We start from the raw sequence: 18,655 nt of genomic DNA, 5'->3' as shown, positions 1-18,655 counted from the left end.
GGTAAATGTGAATGTAAGGTGGTTGATGAGATATTCTGTTTGAAAAGGGAAGACCAACTGGGGTGGGGGTGGGATCATATTTTGTATTTTTTCTACTAGTTTGTTTGTTTGAATGTTTGTTTATTTGAGGAAAATAAAAAATCACACATCTATTTGTAAAGGTCATGTAACATGATGTGATGTGTTTTAATAAACAGATTTATAAAACAAAAAAGGTGTAGGTCCTTAAGACGCTCCAACAGTCCTCAAGTTCAGCAAAGTCTTCACCAATGTTGGTAAGGCCTCCAGTCCAACCACCGGCTTACTATCTCAGATTTACAATATGTGGTCTTACGAGCAAAGGCCACATGGGAGTGCAACTATTTCATATTGGGAGATCCATAATGTTTAATTTGCAAGGCAGGTATAATGTACATTTTGAGTACCTGTCAAACAGTGTTACTCTGGAGCTGAATGCTGGAGATTTTTTATATTTGGTCCTCCCAGAAGAGAATGCAATCTTTGATAATGTAAACAATCACATCACATTCACTGGCTTCTTGCTTTTCAATATGTGATGTCAATGGCATACAACTTGGAGCAACCTGTACTGTGTCAGTATTGTGCTTTGTGAAGCCTACACAATATAAAATATCTATATTGCACCATCTATCCAATTAAATAAATATTCTTCTTCCTATCTTGTGCATCATGAATGATTATTTGTTTCTTGTGTCCGTCTGTGTATTTTCCACAGAACATGTTAAAACTGCAAACTCTTCTATGTAAAGGAAATTACATGTTAGTTTAACATTGTTATGGGTATTATAGGGACGCCCCGGGCCTTTCGCATTTCTTAGTTTGTACATCTTTGATCCTTCCCTCTCCTCCTCTCTTTGCATCCTCTCCTTGCCTCCTACTCCTTCCCATTGGGAAAGCATGATTTTTATATTCACAAATCCAAATTCTTGAGCAAAAAGCCAAACTGTTTAGAACTGACCATTTGCATCAATCAGTAGAGTCCTCTACAGTATATCTGAATGCACAAACAAAAAAGCTGCGAGGTTATAGCCACTGGAAGCTGGACAAGACATGTATTTTTAATTTTAATAAAAAGAAGACTCAAGATTTATGCCTCAATTCAGTTGTAAGAAAGAAAAACACATCACAGGTGTCAAAGGCTAATGCAAAGGACACCTGTGTCCTCGCTTATAGCTCTTCTGGCAAACCTCTTAGCTCAGAGAAGCGAGCTGCGTAACAAATTGCATATTCTTTTCTGTTTTTTGTTTTTTCTCAATATTTTTATACATTGTGTTTATTCTATGTTCATAAATATATACATTTTTCTAAATGCATGGACAGAGGCCATCCACAATTTCATTGTACTTGAGTATAATGACAGTAAAGATTCTTCCTTCTTGATACTGATTACTATTACCCAGCTGCCCTTACAGACAACTGTTGCATGCAGTATGCATACAGTTGGGACATTCATGATAACATGGTGTCTGGACCTTTGACCCTCTGGCTCATATAAATGAGGATTGTGGGTCAAAAGCCAGAAGAGCATGCTGTCTAGCACACTGCAAAATGCAACTGTGTGCAGTAATGGTATTGGGACATGCTAAACCTATTTCAGACATATTAAATAGTATGGTAGTATGGGTATTGGATGTATGGGCCTTTTAGGAACTGGGACATTTTTCTGGAGTCTGATTGTCAGATCTCAAGATGTCCCCCCACCAAAGGAGAACACCTTCTATTTTGTCCAGCAGGTGGCAGTCCTAGGATGCTGCATGCACAGTTAGACTTAGACCTAGGGAGAGTTTTTGGGAATAGTAATGATACATGTGTATATATATATGATGTAACATAGGAGATGGGGAGATTTGTTGTTTTCTGCTGACAGCTTCAAATAACCTTTAAAGTATAATGAAGAAAAAACACATCATAAACCAGCTGTATAGGTCTTTCCAGCGGCTCATATATCTGTCTAATATTTATGTATAGACAGACAGAGAGAGATGTTGAAATGCACACTTGTATAAACTGTTGATTGCAGCATTCACACGATTATGCTGCATTAGCCGTATTGTGCCAATATAAAGTAAGATCCATTAGGGCAGATGGGGAACATGACGGGATCAGCTGGAACACAGTGTGACTTCTTTCCTCCCCTCAGTCCGTGGATCTTTTTCACATCACAGTTTGGGCAGCCATCCAACAAAACAATTAGCAAGTATGGGAATCCCGGCCCCGCTCTCATGCAGACCCCTCCCTCCCTGCTCTATCTCTCTTCCTCTCTCGCTCTCTGCAGCTGGCCCCAGGAGAGAAGCGGCCAAGTTTATTTTCTCCACGGTGGTCCCTTTGAGGTGGCGGCGAGGCCCCTGCCACGCCGCTGCTGATGTATTAGGTGAGGGTCCTTGAAGAGATGTCGGTGGGACTCTTTTATTACTGCAGCACTCAATCTTATTGTTCCTGCTAAAGGGTACTACTGTCCTTTTCACATGGGCAAAGTGAAGTGAACAAGTAAGTGTGATTAAAGTCAGACATGTCCCTCCTGCTCATCCCTCAATAAAAACAGTCCTAATGACGAATAAAGCAGAATTAACACCTTTAGCATAAGTAATAAAAAATAATTGCGGTAAATATCATCAGGATGACCAAGAAAACATGTTGGTGAAGATCACGATATGCTGTTCAAAGCTGAAAAAAGCTAGTGAGGGAACCGTTATTTATTTGTTTTTTTTGACTATTTTAACTATTTATCAAAGTCAGCGATGTCATTTTACACTCACTTTAAATCTAACTGATGTTTCAACATTAATAATTGGTGAATATAGAGTTATTTGTTCAGTTAAACTGTTTTTTGTGCTTCCAACTGAATGCATTCAAATGTTTTACTAAGTAAATGTGGCAATATCTAAAAATATGTTCCCCCTGTCAAAAGTGGAAGTCAAATAGCTCAAGTCAGCGTTAGATTGTTGGATTATCATTAGTGAGGCAGTGCTGTGTAAGCAACATTTTAACATTCCCACGAAAGACACTGATGTCATGTCCTGTGTTATTTTATTTTTGTTGAATTTGAGGATTTTGATTAAAATGACACACTGGGGTTTATTTTGTTTATGTGGGGTTTATATGGAATATAGAAAAATATGGAAATGGAGATAATTAAAATGGATAATTAAAAAAAAAAAAAAAAAAATTCTTCTCATTTCTATAATCTTGGCTATGGCCGTACCTGTGACCTTGTACGACTGACAATTGTAGCTAGCGGTGAGTCGTGATTCACCATCATTAACTTTATCAATGAGATCTTGATGAGATCTAAATGCAATATTGATATCATGTTAATAATACACACATGATAATTTTGTGTAAATAGTCCAGCGTCTCTTAAATAAGTTTCTTTTAGTTCTCACTTTGTCTTTTTGTTTGTTTTTGGCATTAATTTGATACATGATACACAGAGTTAAAGATAAATTTACCTGATAGCATTTAAAAGATAAAAAAAAAAAAAAATCTGTAGATATTGCAATAATATCCGCATTGTTAATACTTTTGGCCACAAAAATCATGTATTGACTTTGTGATACTGTTACAGCCCTAATTGCAGCTGGTCATAATCAAGCTTCTGTTGCATAGGTTAATGTATAACAATGTATAATTTTATGGACCCATCAAAGGTTTTGTATGTAAAGTATAATCATATAGCTAGAAATGTAAATATAGTGGAGAAGGCTTTGAAAATGTGAAATATAGCCTTATGGAATAGAGGTAGGCAAGCATAAAATAAAAAAATATAAAGTAAATTAGGCTACAACGTTTCAAAAAGACTAAGAAAAAAGACTTTCTGTTCTCTAAAATATACTGAGTGTGTGTTTTATTATATAATTTATATGTAAGGAGAATAATGGTGGTGCTTTTAAGCATTTAACCAGTGCATGCATTACCTCACCATTTCTGTAAAAGTATGTGAGATGTAGAGAGAGAAACAGAGAGGGGAGAGAGGAGAGGGATCCCATGTAAAAGAAAAAAAAAAGAGAAAGAGAGAGAGGCCGCTTGTCAGACTGCATAAATAACTGTCGGCATGATGTAAACATAGCGGTCATAACCCGGGCGAATTAAAACAACTGGTCTGGGCGGGATTAAAGCTCAACCCGCAGCTTTTCTACAAAACATTCAGAAATGCCCTCTGACCTCCAACAACTCGCGGCGCTCCGCTGCTCGCTTCTGATTAGCTGAAGCCTAAATAGTCCATCCAATCAGTGTACGCCTTTGATTTCGTGACGTTAATTAGCCGAAATATTATTAAGATAGCTAAAAATCACTTTTTGATGCTAAATTCGTTGGGATTTTGTTTCAGAAATAAACTTAAAAGTGTGTTCTTGATGCCAATTAATAAAATAAAACCTTTAATTAATTTATAGCCTAAAAATTACACATTATATTAAGACACAAGTGGAATTATAGCCTACCAGTAATAGCTGATATAAATCTCGCATTTTGTCTTTAATTTACCGTGTATGATCAATGGAATTGGCAGGAAGATAAACTTGATTTGACTTGTTTAAACTACAAGAGGACAAACTGCTTTTAGGGTCTCAAATAATCTTTGAAGGCAAACGTTTGTTTATGTAAGGACAACCACGTCCAGTGTTATCTTTTAGAAACAACAGAGAGACTTATCTGCGCTGAAGTGCTCCGGCTCTGCTTCTCTGAAGGAGCGGAGTGATAACAGGGGTTATTAGGTCAAAACACTGGCCCACACACGGAAATAAAACTCAGTTAAACTGATAAATAAAACACATTCGGTACACATGGTGTAAAAGTGATACAAATAAATTTTTATATACATGTAATCTGTACAACCATTTGAGACAGAGGACACTTCCATCCCTCATAATGCATGAGAAAAATGCATCTGCAGAGTATAAAAAAGCAATTTTAAAGCACGCAGTTTATCTTTGAACCAGCAAAGACAACAACAGGTGACATGATGCATTTAAATAAATTCTAACTTGTCTTTACGGGAACGAGGGAGAGAGGAAACTCTCTACGGTATTCCCACTCAAAGTCTGCAGAGATGAGACGTGCATTTCAGTCACAATCTTTTTTTTTTTGGTCAGTTTTTTCCCTTTAAAAACGTACTCAGGTGTCCGCTTGGCTTCGTCACGACGCCGTTGTTCCACATAACCTCGTTGTGTTCAGCATCTCCTTCAAATCGTTGTCCGGCTTACTTGCAACCATGAAAGGCCACGTCTGCGGAAGGACATACACATGAATTAGAACCAACAACTATTAGAATATTATTCATCAAGTAATTAATCGATGTTGACAAAAACGTACACCCCATTATGTGACAACTAATCCCCTGCAACGATCAGGTGAGCATAACAAATCCCAGACAGGAAATTACATCAGTTTATATATAAGTGAAAAAATGTAGCCTATCTAATCGGCTTGATAGTGAGTTTATTTTGTTTTTGGCTCCTATATCACAATAAAACATTCCAAATGGTTATTTGGAGATCTGCTATGACATTTACAATATTGCACAATTATTTAAAAAAAAAATCATAATGCAAGGCCCAAAGTTGCATATGCGTCAACTGCATTATTAAAAAAATAGGCCTATATAATTTTTAATAAATTATTTTTTGCCCAGAAATGTTGCTTTTCCCCTTTCGTGCACCTGCTTCAAAATTCATCCTCGTTTGTCACGTTGGTACTAAAAATATGAGGCCTAGCAGAAATCAACACTCATAAAATCACTAATTAAAATCATAATAAATATATATATTCCAGTGGTGTAACTTTGAATAAAAATAATTTTAATATTATAAGCTAAAAAACAATCGTGGATTTATTAAAAATGCAGCCTACAGTTTCAGAGTTTAGGCCTTCCTTTTTTAACTTAACTTTACCTTTCCCATTTTTTTTAAACATAAATAAATTATCAGCTGTTGTCCCCCTCCACAGTCTCACCAGATTCACGGGGTGGATATATCCGTTTTCATATTTATCGTTGGCCAGTATCTGCCGGAGGTGCGCAATGTAGCTGGACGCCAGGCGCAGAGTGTCCAGTTTGGAGAGCTTGGTGTCCGCTGGTACCCAGGGTAAGGTGGTCTTCAGCCGGGAGAAGGCTTTGGACAGGACTCGCATCCTGGCTCTCTCCCGGGCGTTGGCGGCGTTCCTCTGCACATGTTTGCCCTCCTGCTGTGCCACACCCTTGGGTGCCGTTTTCCGTGACGCTGTCTTCCTCTTCTTGCCCGGCGCGTCGTTGGCGCATGTGCCCTCGCAGTTGGAGCTCTCCTCCGTGCTCTCGTTGGAGTCTTTCCCGGAGGTGCCAAACTTCAGGATGCCGTCCAGGAGCTCGTCGTCGACATCGCTGAGAGACCCGGTGGACATGTTGAACTGTCGGGCTCAAAACATGAGAGCAGGAAGCTGAGGCTGGACGCTTTCTGATGTGTTCATCAGCTGCTGGCTGTGCGTGGACAGAGCAGAGAGGAAGACTTTTTATCTCCAGTGAGAGGGCGTTACCTCATGCTGGGAGGAGACACTGCTGCTCATCTAACATGCTGCTCCCCAAAGGCTTCCAGGACCCCAAGGAGAGGGACATGTCCAATGCAGGACTTTAACTTGGAAATGGGAGTTTATTTTAGGGATGTACCCCAATCTGAATAAGTTATTTGGGAAAGCACAAATAATATGATGCAAACAGACATTTCTCCTATCGGAAGTTGTTTATTATCAGATACAAATTGTCAGTAGGTCAGCATATATGTGTCTTAAATTATATAGATGAAGATTTGTAAATATATATTACAATTATTTATATGCCAACATTTAATCAATTTTGCATCAATCTATTGAAGACAAAATAGTTGCACTGGTCAATGAAGCCCATTTCCAGTCCAAATACAAAGACAGATTATTTTGCTGATTAATTAGATACAGACACAAATACAGTTGATGACATCACTGTAAATCTTCAGTATTTTTATATTGTGGTATTAGTATTTACTTGAATATACTTTTTATCGCACTACATTCATGTAAGAGCTGTAGTTACTGTCCTAATTAGGATTTTTGCATACATGCATGTCAAGAATTTGAAGAATAAGAAACTTCTCCAAATGTGTCCTAAACTTGACTTGTGAACTAAATCGTTTTCATGACCCACCTGTAAAGAAGCTTGGACACAATTAGAAACACGTCAAGTTTTAATCTGTAAAATTCAAATATGTTTCCACATTTTAATCTTTAAACTTTGTCCATCTGTATTTAAAAGCTATGTGGTTACAAACAGGCCTGTTACTTTTAATTATATGAAAAATTAAATGATAAATACATTTTAAAAAATAGGCAGGAGCTATGGATAGAAAGCTAGTGGCTAGATCCGGTAGAAAGCATCTTTTTCTTTTTTTAAAGATTTTAAAGATAAATGAACTCTTTATTTTTTATGTAATATGTAATTGGAATAACAATGTTTATTCCATTATCCTATAAATAAAATGAAAAAAAATAGTTACATTTAAATATTCCGTTCTCTATAATGTTAGAGGTCTTATTGCTCCTTAAATCTAAAGTTGTCTTTTTAATAAATCATAAATCAATACTTTTAATTCTTACACAATCATTTTGTAGACTGTACCCTACAATTAAAAATCAAGTGTTTGGTATTAGCCTGTTGCACTCACAGGGGCCACTTAACTTTCAGCACATCTTGCCAGTTAACGGGATAAAGTGCCAGGATAAGGGGGTGTCACGTCTCAAATGGCAAACTGGCGCCTCGGTCCCCTCTGATGTAATGGATACCCGGCACCCACAATCCCCTGTTTGGCCTTCCACATCATTCCACACCGATGCCCCATGCACCGGTCCACTCAGGGCCACGTCTAAACAACTACATCTCTGGAAAACATTTGGTTGCACCAGGAGAATACTGATAAAAGTCATCTGCATGACTTCCTTTTTATATAAATTGTTCAATTTAAGTGGGACAGAGAAACTGAAACTTGTTGTGTGCACATGTGCCTAAAGCAGCACATCTGCATTAAGCTGCATATTTTATTGGGATGCATGATTGTGTGTGTGTATCTGTGTGTGTGTGTGTGTGTGTGTGTGTGTGTGTGTGTGTGTGTGAGGGGCTTATGTGTTAACACAACACCTTTGCCTGCCCAGCCGAAGCGTGTGTAAGGATAAGAGGTGTGTCTCTTGAGAGCTGACCTTTAACCCCTGGTGCTTCCGGTGTCACAGTGCATCTAAACAGGCACCACCTCTACATTTTAGTCACTAGAATTGACACAATACAGAAATACACTTAATGCAGAGCTGCATATGGGATCCAGAAAATGAGTGACATTAAAAAAAATGGATATTACACATCTGAAAGAGTTTGCAGGACTGACCCTGCAGGGAAAAGAGAGCAATACACAGAGCAGACAGAAAGAGAGAAGGAGGAGTAGATAGGTGAGGGGACGGAGGGAGAGGAAAGAGAAGAAGGAGGGGACTTAATCTCCTGGGTGGGCTGGAAATCAAAGCACTTTGTGGAAAAGTAATAATAGAGTCTGCTAGATTGATGATCACCTCTGAGATACATGGATCCACCAGAGAGTTACAGAGAGCCAGGGAGAGGGAGATGAACTAAAATAGCTCATGAAACAGAGCACAGCCCTTTTTTTCTCCCCCCGTGCATCAATAAAACACAGATCCCGATGTAATACAATAAGAACTATTATTTGTACTTGCAAAGGCTAAAAGGCCTTTATGTAAATGGTGAAACAAAGTACAACGAGTGTTTAGAAAAAGTTTTCAGCGATCGCTCTTTTCCCACTCAGAGCCTTGGTCACACACATGGTGACATGAGGCAACAGGTGGAGAGGTTGGTGAGAAAGATGGAGAGAGAGAAAAGAGGGGAACCCCGGCAGTTATGGAGGGATGTGCTGCTAATTAGCCGGTTTGCGGTCAAAGGTTAGGCTGGTTGTGTGATGTCACCACAAAGGGACGGGTTCCAGATGTTGCTAGCAGGGCCACCGAGGGGGGGGGGGACACCTGATGCCTCGGGTCACTATCATTTCTCTCTCTGTCACACACACACATAGGCATGAACACCTTTTTAAAATGCATGTTGAGAAACGGTGTGAAAATGTTATGGGATTGTCCTGTAGAAAAACAAATACATTGTAAGTGTAATTACTGAGAAAGAGGTGATCAAAATCTGACTGAACTTGAAATTAATTTTTGATAAGAAGTCAGGGTGTAAATTTGTTCTAGGAGGAGCCCCTGTCACCCAAAATAACCTTGCTCTTATTGTGTTTAACCTTGAGCCGTAATATAAATTAAATGGATAAGCTGTATAAAATGAATCTCCCTTCTCTTGAAGGGGGGAAATTGAAAAAAATAATAATTTTGTTTTGTGTACCAGGCTGTACATTTTTTATTTCTGCAGTAAAGTTGGGCATTTTAACATTGGGGTCTATGCGGATGACTCACTTTTGGAGCCAGCCCCAAGTGGCCATTTGAGGAATTGCAGCTTTTGGCACTTCTGCATTGGTGTCACGTTCAAAATGTAGTCAAAATGCTCATATCATATAAAGTCATTATAATAAAGACTTTCTGACATAAAATAAATATGAATGGGCTTCAGTGATTTTTTTTTCCCACAGAGCAAAGTGTTAAGCTGACCTTTCTCATGAGAGCAGCAGCAATTAAACAGTACAAACTGGCACGCAGATTGATAAAGAGAGACCCATGGGAGAAATCCCAAATGGTGCTGGTAGAATTTAAAGATTTTTCAGCAGCAACATATGCAAATAGAAGAAATGAATCGCCTAAACAGTCACATACAAAGTTGGAATAAAATATTTCTTTACCTCTTTCCATGAAATTATTGTAACAATGTGATTAATTGTTGACAGATATTGTGTTTATCTTCTCAAAACTTTATTAATCAATCTCTTCCAAACATATCACAATGAAAATGAAACCACAATTAGCAGAGGATTGTGTTTGAAAATAATATTATTCCAACTTTATGGGTGACCGTGTACATCACATTCTAACATTATGGCTTACTAGGTTTTTTTTCTTCTAACCATAACAAGTCGTTTTTTCCAAATCATAACTAAGTATTTGTTTCTCCTAACCATAACCAAGTAGTTAGTAGTATACACAAGTTTAAAACTGCAATTCAGTCCATTGTTATGCAAGCTGTAATTGTTGCTTAAAGTTACTGTATCTTCAGTGTGTCGTTGGGTTATCAACAGTGGTCCCTTTTCCCTAAAGTTATTAACTATGTTATGAAGATTAAGATTCCCTTTGACTTCTAAATAGATTTTCTTACAGTCAGACCTTCATAAAAACTGGTTTTCTCATACAGTCTTCCAGCCTTAAATGAAAAAGTTAAAAAAAGAAAATCACAGGCACAGCACAGTGTTAGAGAGGAATGGTTAAATTATGTGATATAAATGGAGCACAATCTGAAACAAAATATTTTTCTATTTACTAGCAAAACATTCCACTTGTATTTTCCTGTGACAAAAACTGTAATAAAAATAAAAAAGTGTAGAAAGTTGTTGCTTGGTGGCTGTAAAGAACAGAATGAGAAACTGTAATCTTGGAGTGAGGCTTGGGGTGAGAAAAACATCATCCATCTATGTCTAAGCACTCCAGTTCCCTGTCCCTTATCACAGCCATACTCCCCCCATCACACACACACACACACACACACACACACACACACACGTATGCACAGAATGGTTTCCGCCTTAGTTCAAGTACCTCTAAAAAAAGCAGAAAAATCAAAGTAAAATAACTAAAAGAGAGGTTGCAGAAAGTGCAAAGATACAGAAGGGAGTGGAGAAAGCCGAGGAGAAAAAAAGAAAGATGTCATGGACCAACTAGGCAGTAAGAGAGAATTATGAAGATGTTTATGGGAGTGGAAATATCATATTATATTTCAAAAAGACTACAATCCTTTGATATTCAGTGACAGGAACATCCGGGGGGAGGCGAACACTGATTCTCCCGAATAAGACAGATTTTCTGTCACAGTGTAGGTTAATGACCTGGAAGTCTTGTCCTCACAGCATGAGGGAGTCGGAGTGTGTTGGTTCTCTGGAATGTGCGCACACATATAATCTGCATAAGTGTGTGCATCTGTGGTAAATGTATTGGGGTTCACCATGAATGTGATGAATGGATATTGGTGTGTGTGAAGAAATTGTGTGATATGTTGGAGAACGTATAAAGTGCCCTGCTCCTGTGCTTGAAGGAGGTGCTAATGTTGAGGCCTGAATAATGTATACACAATTGTGGACATTCTCATACTATTCTACATTTATCACAAATACCCCTTTTCGACCAAAGCAGTTTTAGGGCCAGTTGGAAACCGGTTCGCTTTGATCACTACGGACACCGAATGCATTCTTATTAACACTGAACATAAGATGTTGATGTTGGACTTTGTTGTAAGCTAACGCTAGCCCGCTAACATTAGCACGATAGCTCGCCCGTATCAATCACATTGAAAGTAAACAAATCAAATAAATGAGTGATACACATTTTAGTTGGTTTCTTTCAACGGCACAGAGTTGGTCTTGGTCTTGCTAGCCTGCTAGCGTTAGGATGCTATCGATCGCCCACTAACTTAAGCATGCTAGCTCGCCCGTATCAATTACAATTCAAATAAATAAATGATACATGTTTTAGTTGGTCTCTCTCAACGCACCGAGTTGGTCTTGTTGGTCAGATAACCCCACCCCCAGCCCCTCAAGACCAAGATTTGGTCGAAAAGCCCTAAAAGTGCTACATATGGGAAAAGGGGGGCAGGGACTGCTGTAATGCAATAATGGTTCAAATGTGGATAATAGCAGTTTTAGATCATCTTTACTTGAAGGCATTCATGGTGTTATGCTTGTTTGTACTTACAAAAAATGGCGGAGGTAATTGTGTGAAGAATAAAACAAAGCATACTGGTCTCTTGTGTGGATTTCACCTTGGAATTTTCCTTGCATCACTTGTGCAGGATCATTTGGGTTTATTTGCATTACTTGGGTTGATAGCCACGCCAACTTGGCTCATAGTAAAGTCCAACCGATAGCTGGAATCAAGTTACAGATGCAGAACTTACCAAGTAGTCCAACTTCCTTGCTTTATTTTCTCAGAGCAATCTCTTTTTTTGCCTAGTCTCTGTTAAAATATGATTTACTATCGTAGAGCTTTGGGTGCCTACACATGGCTGCAAAAAGTTTTATTTTTTTAATTCAACAATGTCAGTGATTTGAGTTATTAGAGAGTGAGTGAGTTATTAGAATTTCATGTCACAGCAACATGTAACTTTGTGTATTCACGTAGGTTGAAATTTGTTGTGTTGACTTTGTATATAACTGCTCCATGTGAAAAATGTGTTTTGCTCTCGTAAGAGGTGACAGAAAGTTAACAGCCCCTGACCTGGTCATCATATTCCAAAAGCCCACTCAGCCGCAAATCGTTTCATCCGCTTTCCATTACAAACGGTTTGGAAAGGCACTATTTTTAGGTATAAAAATCCTCCTAAGTGATTGGAAAGCCAACAAACAGCAAAAAAAAGACACTGGCTGTTGGGGCAAATAAACACACATCAGCACAACAGACAGGCAAGAATTAGATTGGTCTCTCTGTGTGAACACCTTTAGTGTTCTATTTGCACTTAAAGTTTATATAAAGCCATTTGTTATAGAGAAAAGAAGGCACGTCAAAGACAGACAGATGGAGGTCAGCAACAGATCAGCTGTGGGAAAGAAGACGACAGAAACAGAAATTAATCTAGGACTGCCGCTACAATGTCCAACAGGCACTGGTGCATTGGTGGCTTGGCTCAGAATACACACACACACACACACACACACACACACACACACACACCGTTTGGTTACTTAAGCTGTATTGGCTTGAACTTGAATTGGCAGAGTGCCCAAAGTGGCCTGTCGGAAGTAAGTGAGACGTGATGCAGCTGTAGTTTGAGTGTGTTTGTGTGTGAGCATGTTCTGCTACAGTATGGCACTTTTTTAACCTCCGCTGCAACCTCCTGTCTAACTTGTGGCCTGGAGATCGGATGCACTGATAACAACAGTGTGTGTGTGTGTGTGTGTGTGTGTGTGTGTGTGTGTGTGTGTGTGTGTGTTCACTGGGCAGTAGGGCAGTGTAGGACAGTGCTGGGCTCCAGAGTCAAAGGTCTGGTCTCTGTCACTGTGAGTGAGGCTGCAGTTTATAAACAGAGAGAAAGACACTGCTCAGTTTTCTGTCTCACAGTGGTACCATTTGTGTATGTGTGTGTGTGTGTGTGTGTGTGTGTATGTGTGTGTGTGTGTATATGGTTTGATCCTCTAACAGACTCCCAGCACCCTACTAAATCCTTCACAGCAGCCATTTCGTCCCCCCTTCTTCCTCCTCTTCACCCCCCTCTGTCCCCCCTCCCTCCACTGTCCTCACCACTGACTCCGCTCTGTGTTGTTGGATGTCTGGTCAACTCCGTCTAGCCAAAACAAATAGAGTCAAAACAGTTGAACAACAACAAGCTTTTCAGCCAAGATGCAGCCACACACTCAATCCTGTTTAAACACTAATACCTGTTTCTAAGTGTTTTTCAGCTTTAAACGAACAGTATGTTACTTCTGCCACCAGGGGTCTCTCAATCAAAACAATAACAAAACACATCATGAAGTCATGCAGGATCATGGGAGCTCTTGTCATTATTATTAAACAACCATCATTGCTGATAAAAGTCTGACATGAAACAATGGCAGAAACAATTTTAATGGAGGTGTTCATTTCTTCATTTTTTTCCCATAATGTTAATGAAATAGTCAGTCAAGTAACGTTAGCTAACGTAACGTTAAGTTGCTAACTTATCTTTAAATAACTACCCATACAGGTAGCCAACATTATGTGGTGAATTTAATTGTTGGGTAATCCAGTGCTGTTATCAGTGGTCTTTAGAAGATAACTTAAGCATAAAAATAATAAGCATGTTGAAAAATGTTTTAATATTATAACATAACTGTAACCGAATGCGTCAGCTTGGTAGCTTCTACAAGCCACTTTTTATAGTAGCACATTTTAGTAAGCTGGATTGGTATAAAGATATATCAATTAATTAGGTCTCCACTGGATTACTTTGTTGCAAAATAGTGTATTACTATTACTGAGTATAATGCAGTTACATTGTATGATTTACAATAATTCTCTGACAAATCATCTGATGTTTCCTAGAAGTTAGAGGATTAAAGGTTACATGACACCATTGACAGGCAACCAAATGAAACACCCCCTGAATAAAATTACCGATTTCTTTGGATTCAAACATTTGATATAATATAAGTACACAAATCAACAAAATATATAACATTGTTTTAAAATGTTTTAATATGGAAATGTTACACATTATACCTTTAATTTACAGAACCGGTTAAACTGAGTTGTGTAGTTGTTTGGCTCTTAACTGTCACACAATCATGAGTAAAACCTGCCAATAATAATGTTGAATACCTTAATTCATTCACCTTTATCTATACAGGTTTGTTGGATGAGAGTTTTCCCAATATATTTTGCATAGACACCTTGCAAACACAGGACAATAAAAGCAAGAGTACAATTAAACAAAAAGATTAAAATCAGTTACAGATTGAAGAGGGTCTTAGGGACATTTACAGTGTAATGCACACAAAGAATAACAATTATAATAATAATATTAATAATAATAAACAATCCTTTGTTCTGTAAAATCATGTTTACATTGTGACGATACAAGATTAAATCACATTTCCTAGAATCAACGTTAGGATTTGAACGATTGAAAATAAGCTTTTAATGTTTTAACCATGCATTTCACAAATAAAAACAAGATTTGGAAAGTTTAAAATTGAGATTTGAACATCTACGAAAGCTGCTTCATCGTCAATAGCTGTGATGTATGTTTGCAGTATCGCATACTTTAAGTTTAGAGCTTTTCAATGCACCTTACAGACATTCCACACTCCTTTTAGAGATTACATTTCAGATTTAAAGGAGGAATGCAAAGATCACTCATTCATTTGAGTAAAATGCACTGTTTATCTCAGACAGAATCATGTCATGTCTAAATTTCTGTAAATGAAGGGAGATATAATGTCAGGATCATCATTACACACACCTAATTAACAGTGTAATGCTGGACTGTCGCTGATATTATTCACACCTGATTACTCAGACCATTGTTAACACTTCGGGCGATGATGGAAAAGGATGATAAACAGTGCCGCGCTCTTATTGGCTGGATCAGGTTCTGTGCTTTGATCCTCTTCCTCCTCATTACTCAGGGGGGAGCGACAGGTGTGTGTCTGTTTATACATATGGGAATTTTTTTAATAAGGTGTACAAATTCCTGTATAGTTACCAAGGAGGAAAACATCTGTTTGTTGAGTATTCTGTTTTATATTTATTATCAACATTTTTACGTCTTGCAAATGTTTAAAGTGCGGGTGCTTTCTTTTATTTTGAAAAATGGACCTCTTTCCCTTGCAGATGAAATGATCTCACCACATCATATCTCTGTCTCAGCGGTCCGGTTAGCTCATAGTTGCACACTCACAAAGAGACCACTGATACACACACACGCACGCACGCACGCACACACACACACACACACGCACACACACACACACACACTCATTCACTGATTATCTATAACTTTCTATGGTGTTCAGTGGTAATTACTGTTGCTCACAGTGCAGAGGGAGACAGAATATTATCAGAACCCAGGAAGAGAGATAGGAGCAGTCCCTGAAGACGCCACTGTGAATAGTATGTGTTCTGTTTGTGCATTTATGTATTTCTTTGCACGAGTCTGTGGAGGGGGGTGTTAGCCTGCTCTTGTCTACATGAACAAACTCCAGGCTCGACTAAGATACACCCACATAACCCACAGATATCTTCGGATAAACCATCCAGAACTGCTGATAGCCAGGGACGTGTTGACTGCCCCAAATGCAAGAAAACCTCTGCCTTCCTGGGCGAAGACATTACACACACACACACACACACACACACACACACACACACCCTCCTTCTCCGACTGCTTCCCCTTCAGCCCACAATCTAAGTCCCACAGGGAGCCGTCGCCCCCACCAGGCCCAGTATCGAGGCTCCTCCTGGGCTACTTCGCTGATACTCCCCTCCTCGAGGAGAGAGCCTGATGCACAGGGAGGAAGCTTGTACAAACATTTGACTTACGTGTACATCTCTTACACGCTAAGGAGGCTTTCACATCAGGGACCCGGGCTCGGATCTGAGTACACTTGACGATGAAGTCCAGTTTTTGGATTAGTGTGAACACTGTGTACTGTACTCATCAATCCATGCCCAGGTCCGCTTAAAAAGGTGGTCTCTGCAGGGGTGGATCGTGAGACAATTAGCCCCTGAGCTCAGATATGCAAAAGTCCCCACCTCTCCCACAATGGAGCAAGACACAGACTTTTAGTTGTTTTGTGTCTCTTGGTAGTTGTTTTGGTCTTTTTGTAGTTTTTATTTTTTTAGCATCGTTGTTATGGCTGTTTTTGTAGTCTCTATTTAGTTGTTTTGTGTGTCTTTTCAGTCACTTTTGTGGTTGTTTTGTACCCTTTCGTAGTTGTCGTGAGTCTCTTTGTGGTACCTTTGTGTGTCTTTGTGGTTGTTTTGGTCACTGTAGTTTTTTTGTGTCTCTTTGTAGCTGTTTTTGCATCTCTTTGTAGTTGTTTTGGTCACTTCTGGTTGGTCTGTTTAATAATCATTCCCTGGGTTTATGTGGGGCCTACTCAGTTACGGTTCATGTGTACTGGGTCTCATCAGGTGTGAAAACCAACTGTATTAAAACAAATAAGTAGATTATGTTCTTGATGAAAATATATACAATAGTAGGCATAATGCAAAGGTCGAATCCTTTGTTTGAGTTCACAAATTTTGTGATTGATGCGCTTTTCTACACTCTAGCAGCAACAGAACCAAATACCACATACAAGATGATGCAAGATACACACTCGGGTGTGTAACAACATCACTAATGTGAGAGCAGGGCAGCGGGGAAGTGGTGAGGGGGAGCAATCGTACTCGGACACGGTATGAATCAATCGCACCTAAACATCCAAACATACTGTACACTCACAGAAAGCGAGCCATACAAAAAGTCAACTAATCTCCTACACTCGTGTGATATCAACATGGAAATCCTTTGTTTGTATTTTTGACAGAAAAGCGGAACTGAAGAGAAGAAAAGAAAGACAAACAGAAGAATGTGAAATTATGAAATGGAGAAGGCATGTTTGGCTGTTTAGGACTTATGATTTGAGTTATCACTCAACTGATGATGGTGTGTGTGTGTGTGTGTGTGTGTGTGTGTGTGTGTGTGTGCGTGTGTGTGTGTGTAGCTGACCTTCTCTCACATCTCATTCTAACCTAATCTGTGTTTGTGCGAGTGTGTGTATCAGTTCTCCCATGAGACGCAAACATAATGCTACCGGAGGTGAACAGGAGATGACTAAGAGGTGAGATGTGAGTTGTGATTAAAAAAACGCCCCTGACACACACACACACACACACACACACACACACACACACACACACACACACACCTAACATCAAATCTCAAGAGACCCTTAAGATCCTCTGAACCCCAAGTCCCGAGGCAGGAAGCAGACAAGTGTGTGTGTGCATATTAGCTCATTAGTGTGTGCACGTGTTTGTTTGTGTGTGTGTGAGTGTGACCCAAGCTCCGGTGCAGCTAACAGACAGGTCCACTTAGTAGCAGAGGACAGACACAACAGCACCTTACCTTTACGGCGTAATCACAAACAGATGTCTGCTGACCTCTCTGCTACATGTTAGCTATAGCATCTCATTATTTGATTATCACATTGAATACATAGTGCAAATGTATGTTCTTGCATATTTCTCTGATGACACCACACTGCAGGCAGTTATGAGAAAAATCTGACATTTTTATCTTTTCGCTTGCTGCCTCTTAGTAGCAATATGAAGAGTTTTGTAAGAAGTCCTCCCCATTTTTTAACATAATCATTCAGAGTGATATCCAACTTTTTTTGACAGAATTTGTAAGGAACTGCTGATGATTTTGTCATCAGATCCGCTCACAGTAAACCCAATCATACCATAGACTCATTGGATATCTGAGGGCAGCAATCCTCATTCATAATGATTCAAAATGTTCCCTGTTAGAATAATTAATAAAAACAGAAAAACAAGAAAAAACAAAACACCTACATCTGGATCCAATAATAACACTAGAAATGGAAGTTAATGCTAATTGCTTCTATGATATATATCTATGATAATTAGCCACTACTGACTTTGAAATTAATTTGACTATCCAAAATGGTGAGGTTCCCATAATAGCTTTAAAAACATTGCCATGAAATGTCAGTTGTTTAGTGTCAATGCATTTGAATTTTTAAGATAATACAGACACCCATTAGTGTTCTTTGTTTCCAACTGCTGGCCAAAAAAACGTCACTGTCCCAACCTTTATTTTGAAAGAAGAGGAAGGGTCTAACAGGCCATATTGAAGAGGTGATACCCTCAGTCCTCTAGTTGCCTCTCCGTCAGCTCTGCTAAATTTATGCTGATATTTTAGAAATATTACTTTTTGTGATTCACATTG

At 38.9% G+C, this 18,655-nt stretch overlaps 1 protein-coding gene across 1 annotated transcript; it reads right to left on the bottom strand.

The window, feature by feature from the left end:
- Positions 1–4,808: 4,808 nt before the first annotated feature.
- Positions 4,809–6,455, bottom strand: tcf21 (transcription factor 21). The gene is made up of 2 exons (XM_059356644.1): positions 5,971–6,455; positions 4,809–5,244 (listed from the first exon to the last, which is right to left on the bottom strand). Exons 1-2 carry the CDS (start codon positions 6,391–6,393, stop codon positions 5,155–5,157), a joined length of 513 nt encoding a protein of 170 aa, XP_059212627.1. The 5' UTR covers positions 6,394–6,455; the 3' UTR covers positions 4,809–5,154.
- Positions 6,456–18,655: the final 12,200 nt, after the last annotated feature.

This window comes from Centropristis striata, chromosome 18 (assembly GCF_030273125.1).
Source record: "Centropristis striata isolate RG_2023a ecotype Rhode Island chromosome 18, C.striata_1.0, whole genome shotgun sequence".
NCBI lineage: Eukaryota > Metazoa > Chordata > Actinopteri > Perciformes > Serranidae > Centropristis > Centropristis striata.
The sequence above is the reverse complement of the archived record's forward strand: the minus strand, read 5'-3'. Positions and strand labels throughout refer to the sequence as shown.

Coding starts and splice junctions, on each gene's coding strand:
- tcf21 (XM_059356644.1), bottom strand. CDS start 6,393: ATGTCCACCGGGTCTCTCAGCGATGTCGACGACGAGCTCCTGGACGGC. Junction 5,245..5,970: donor ATATCCACCCCGTGAATCTG/GTGAGACTGTGG, acceptor GTCCTTCCGCAG/ACGTGGCCTTTCATGGTTGC.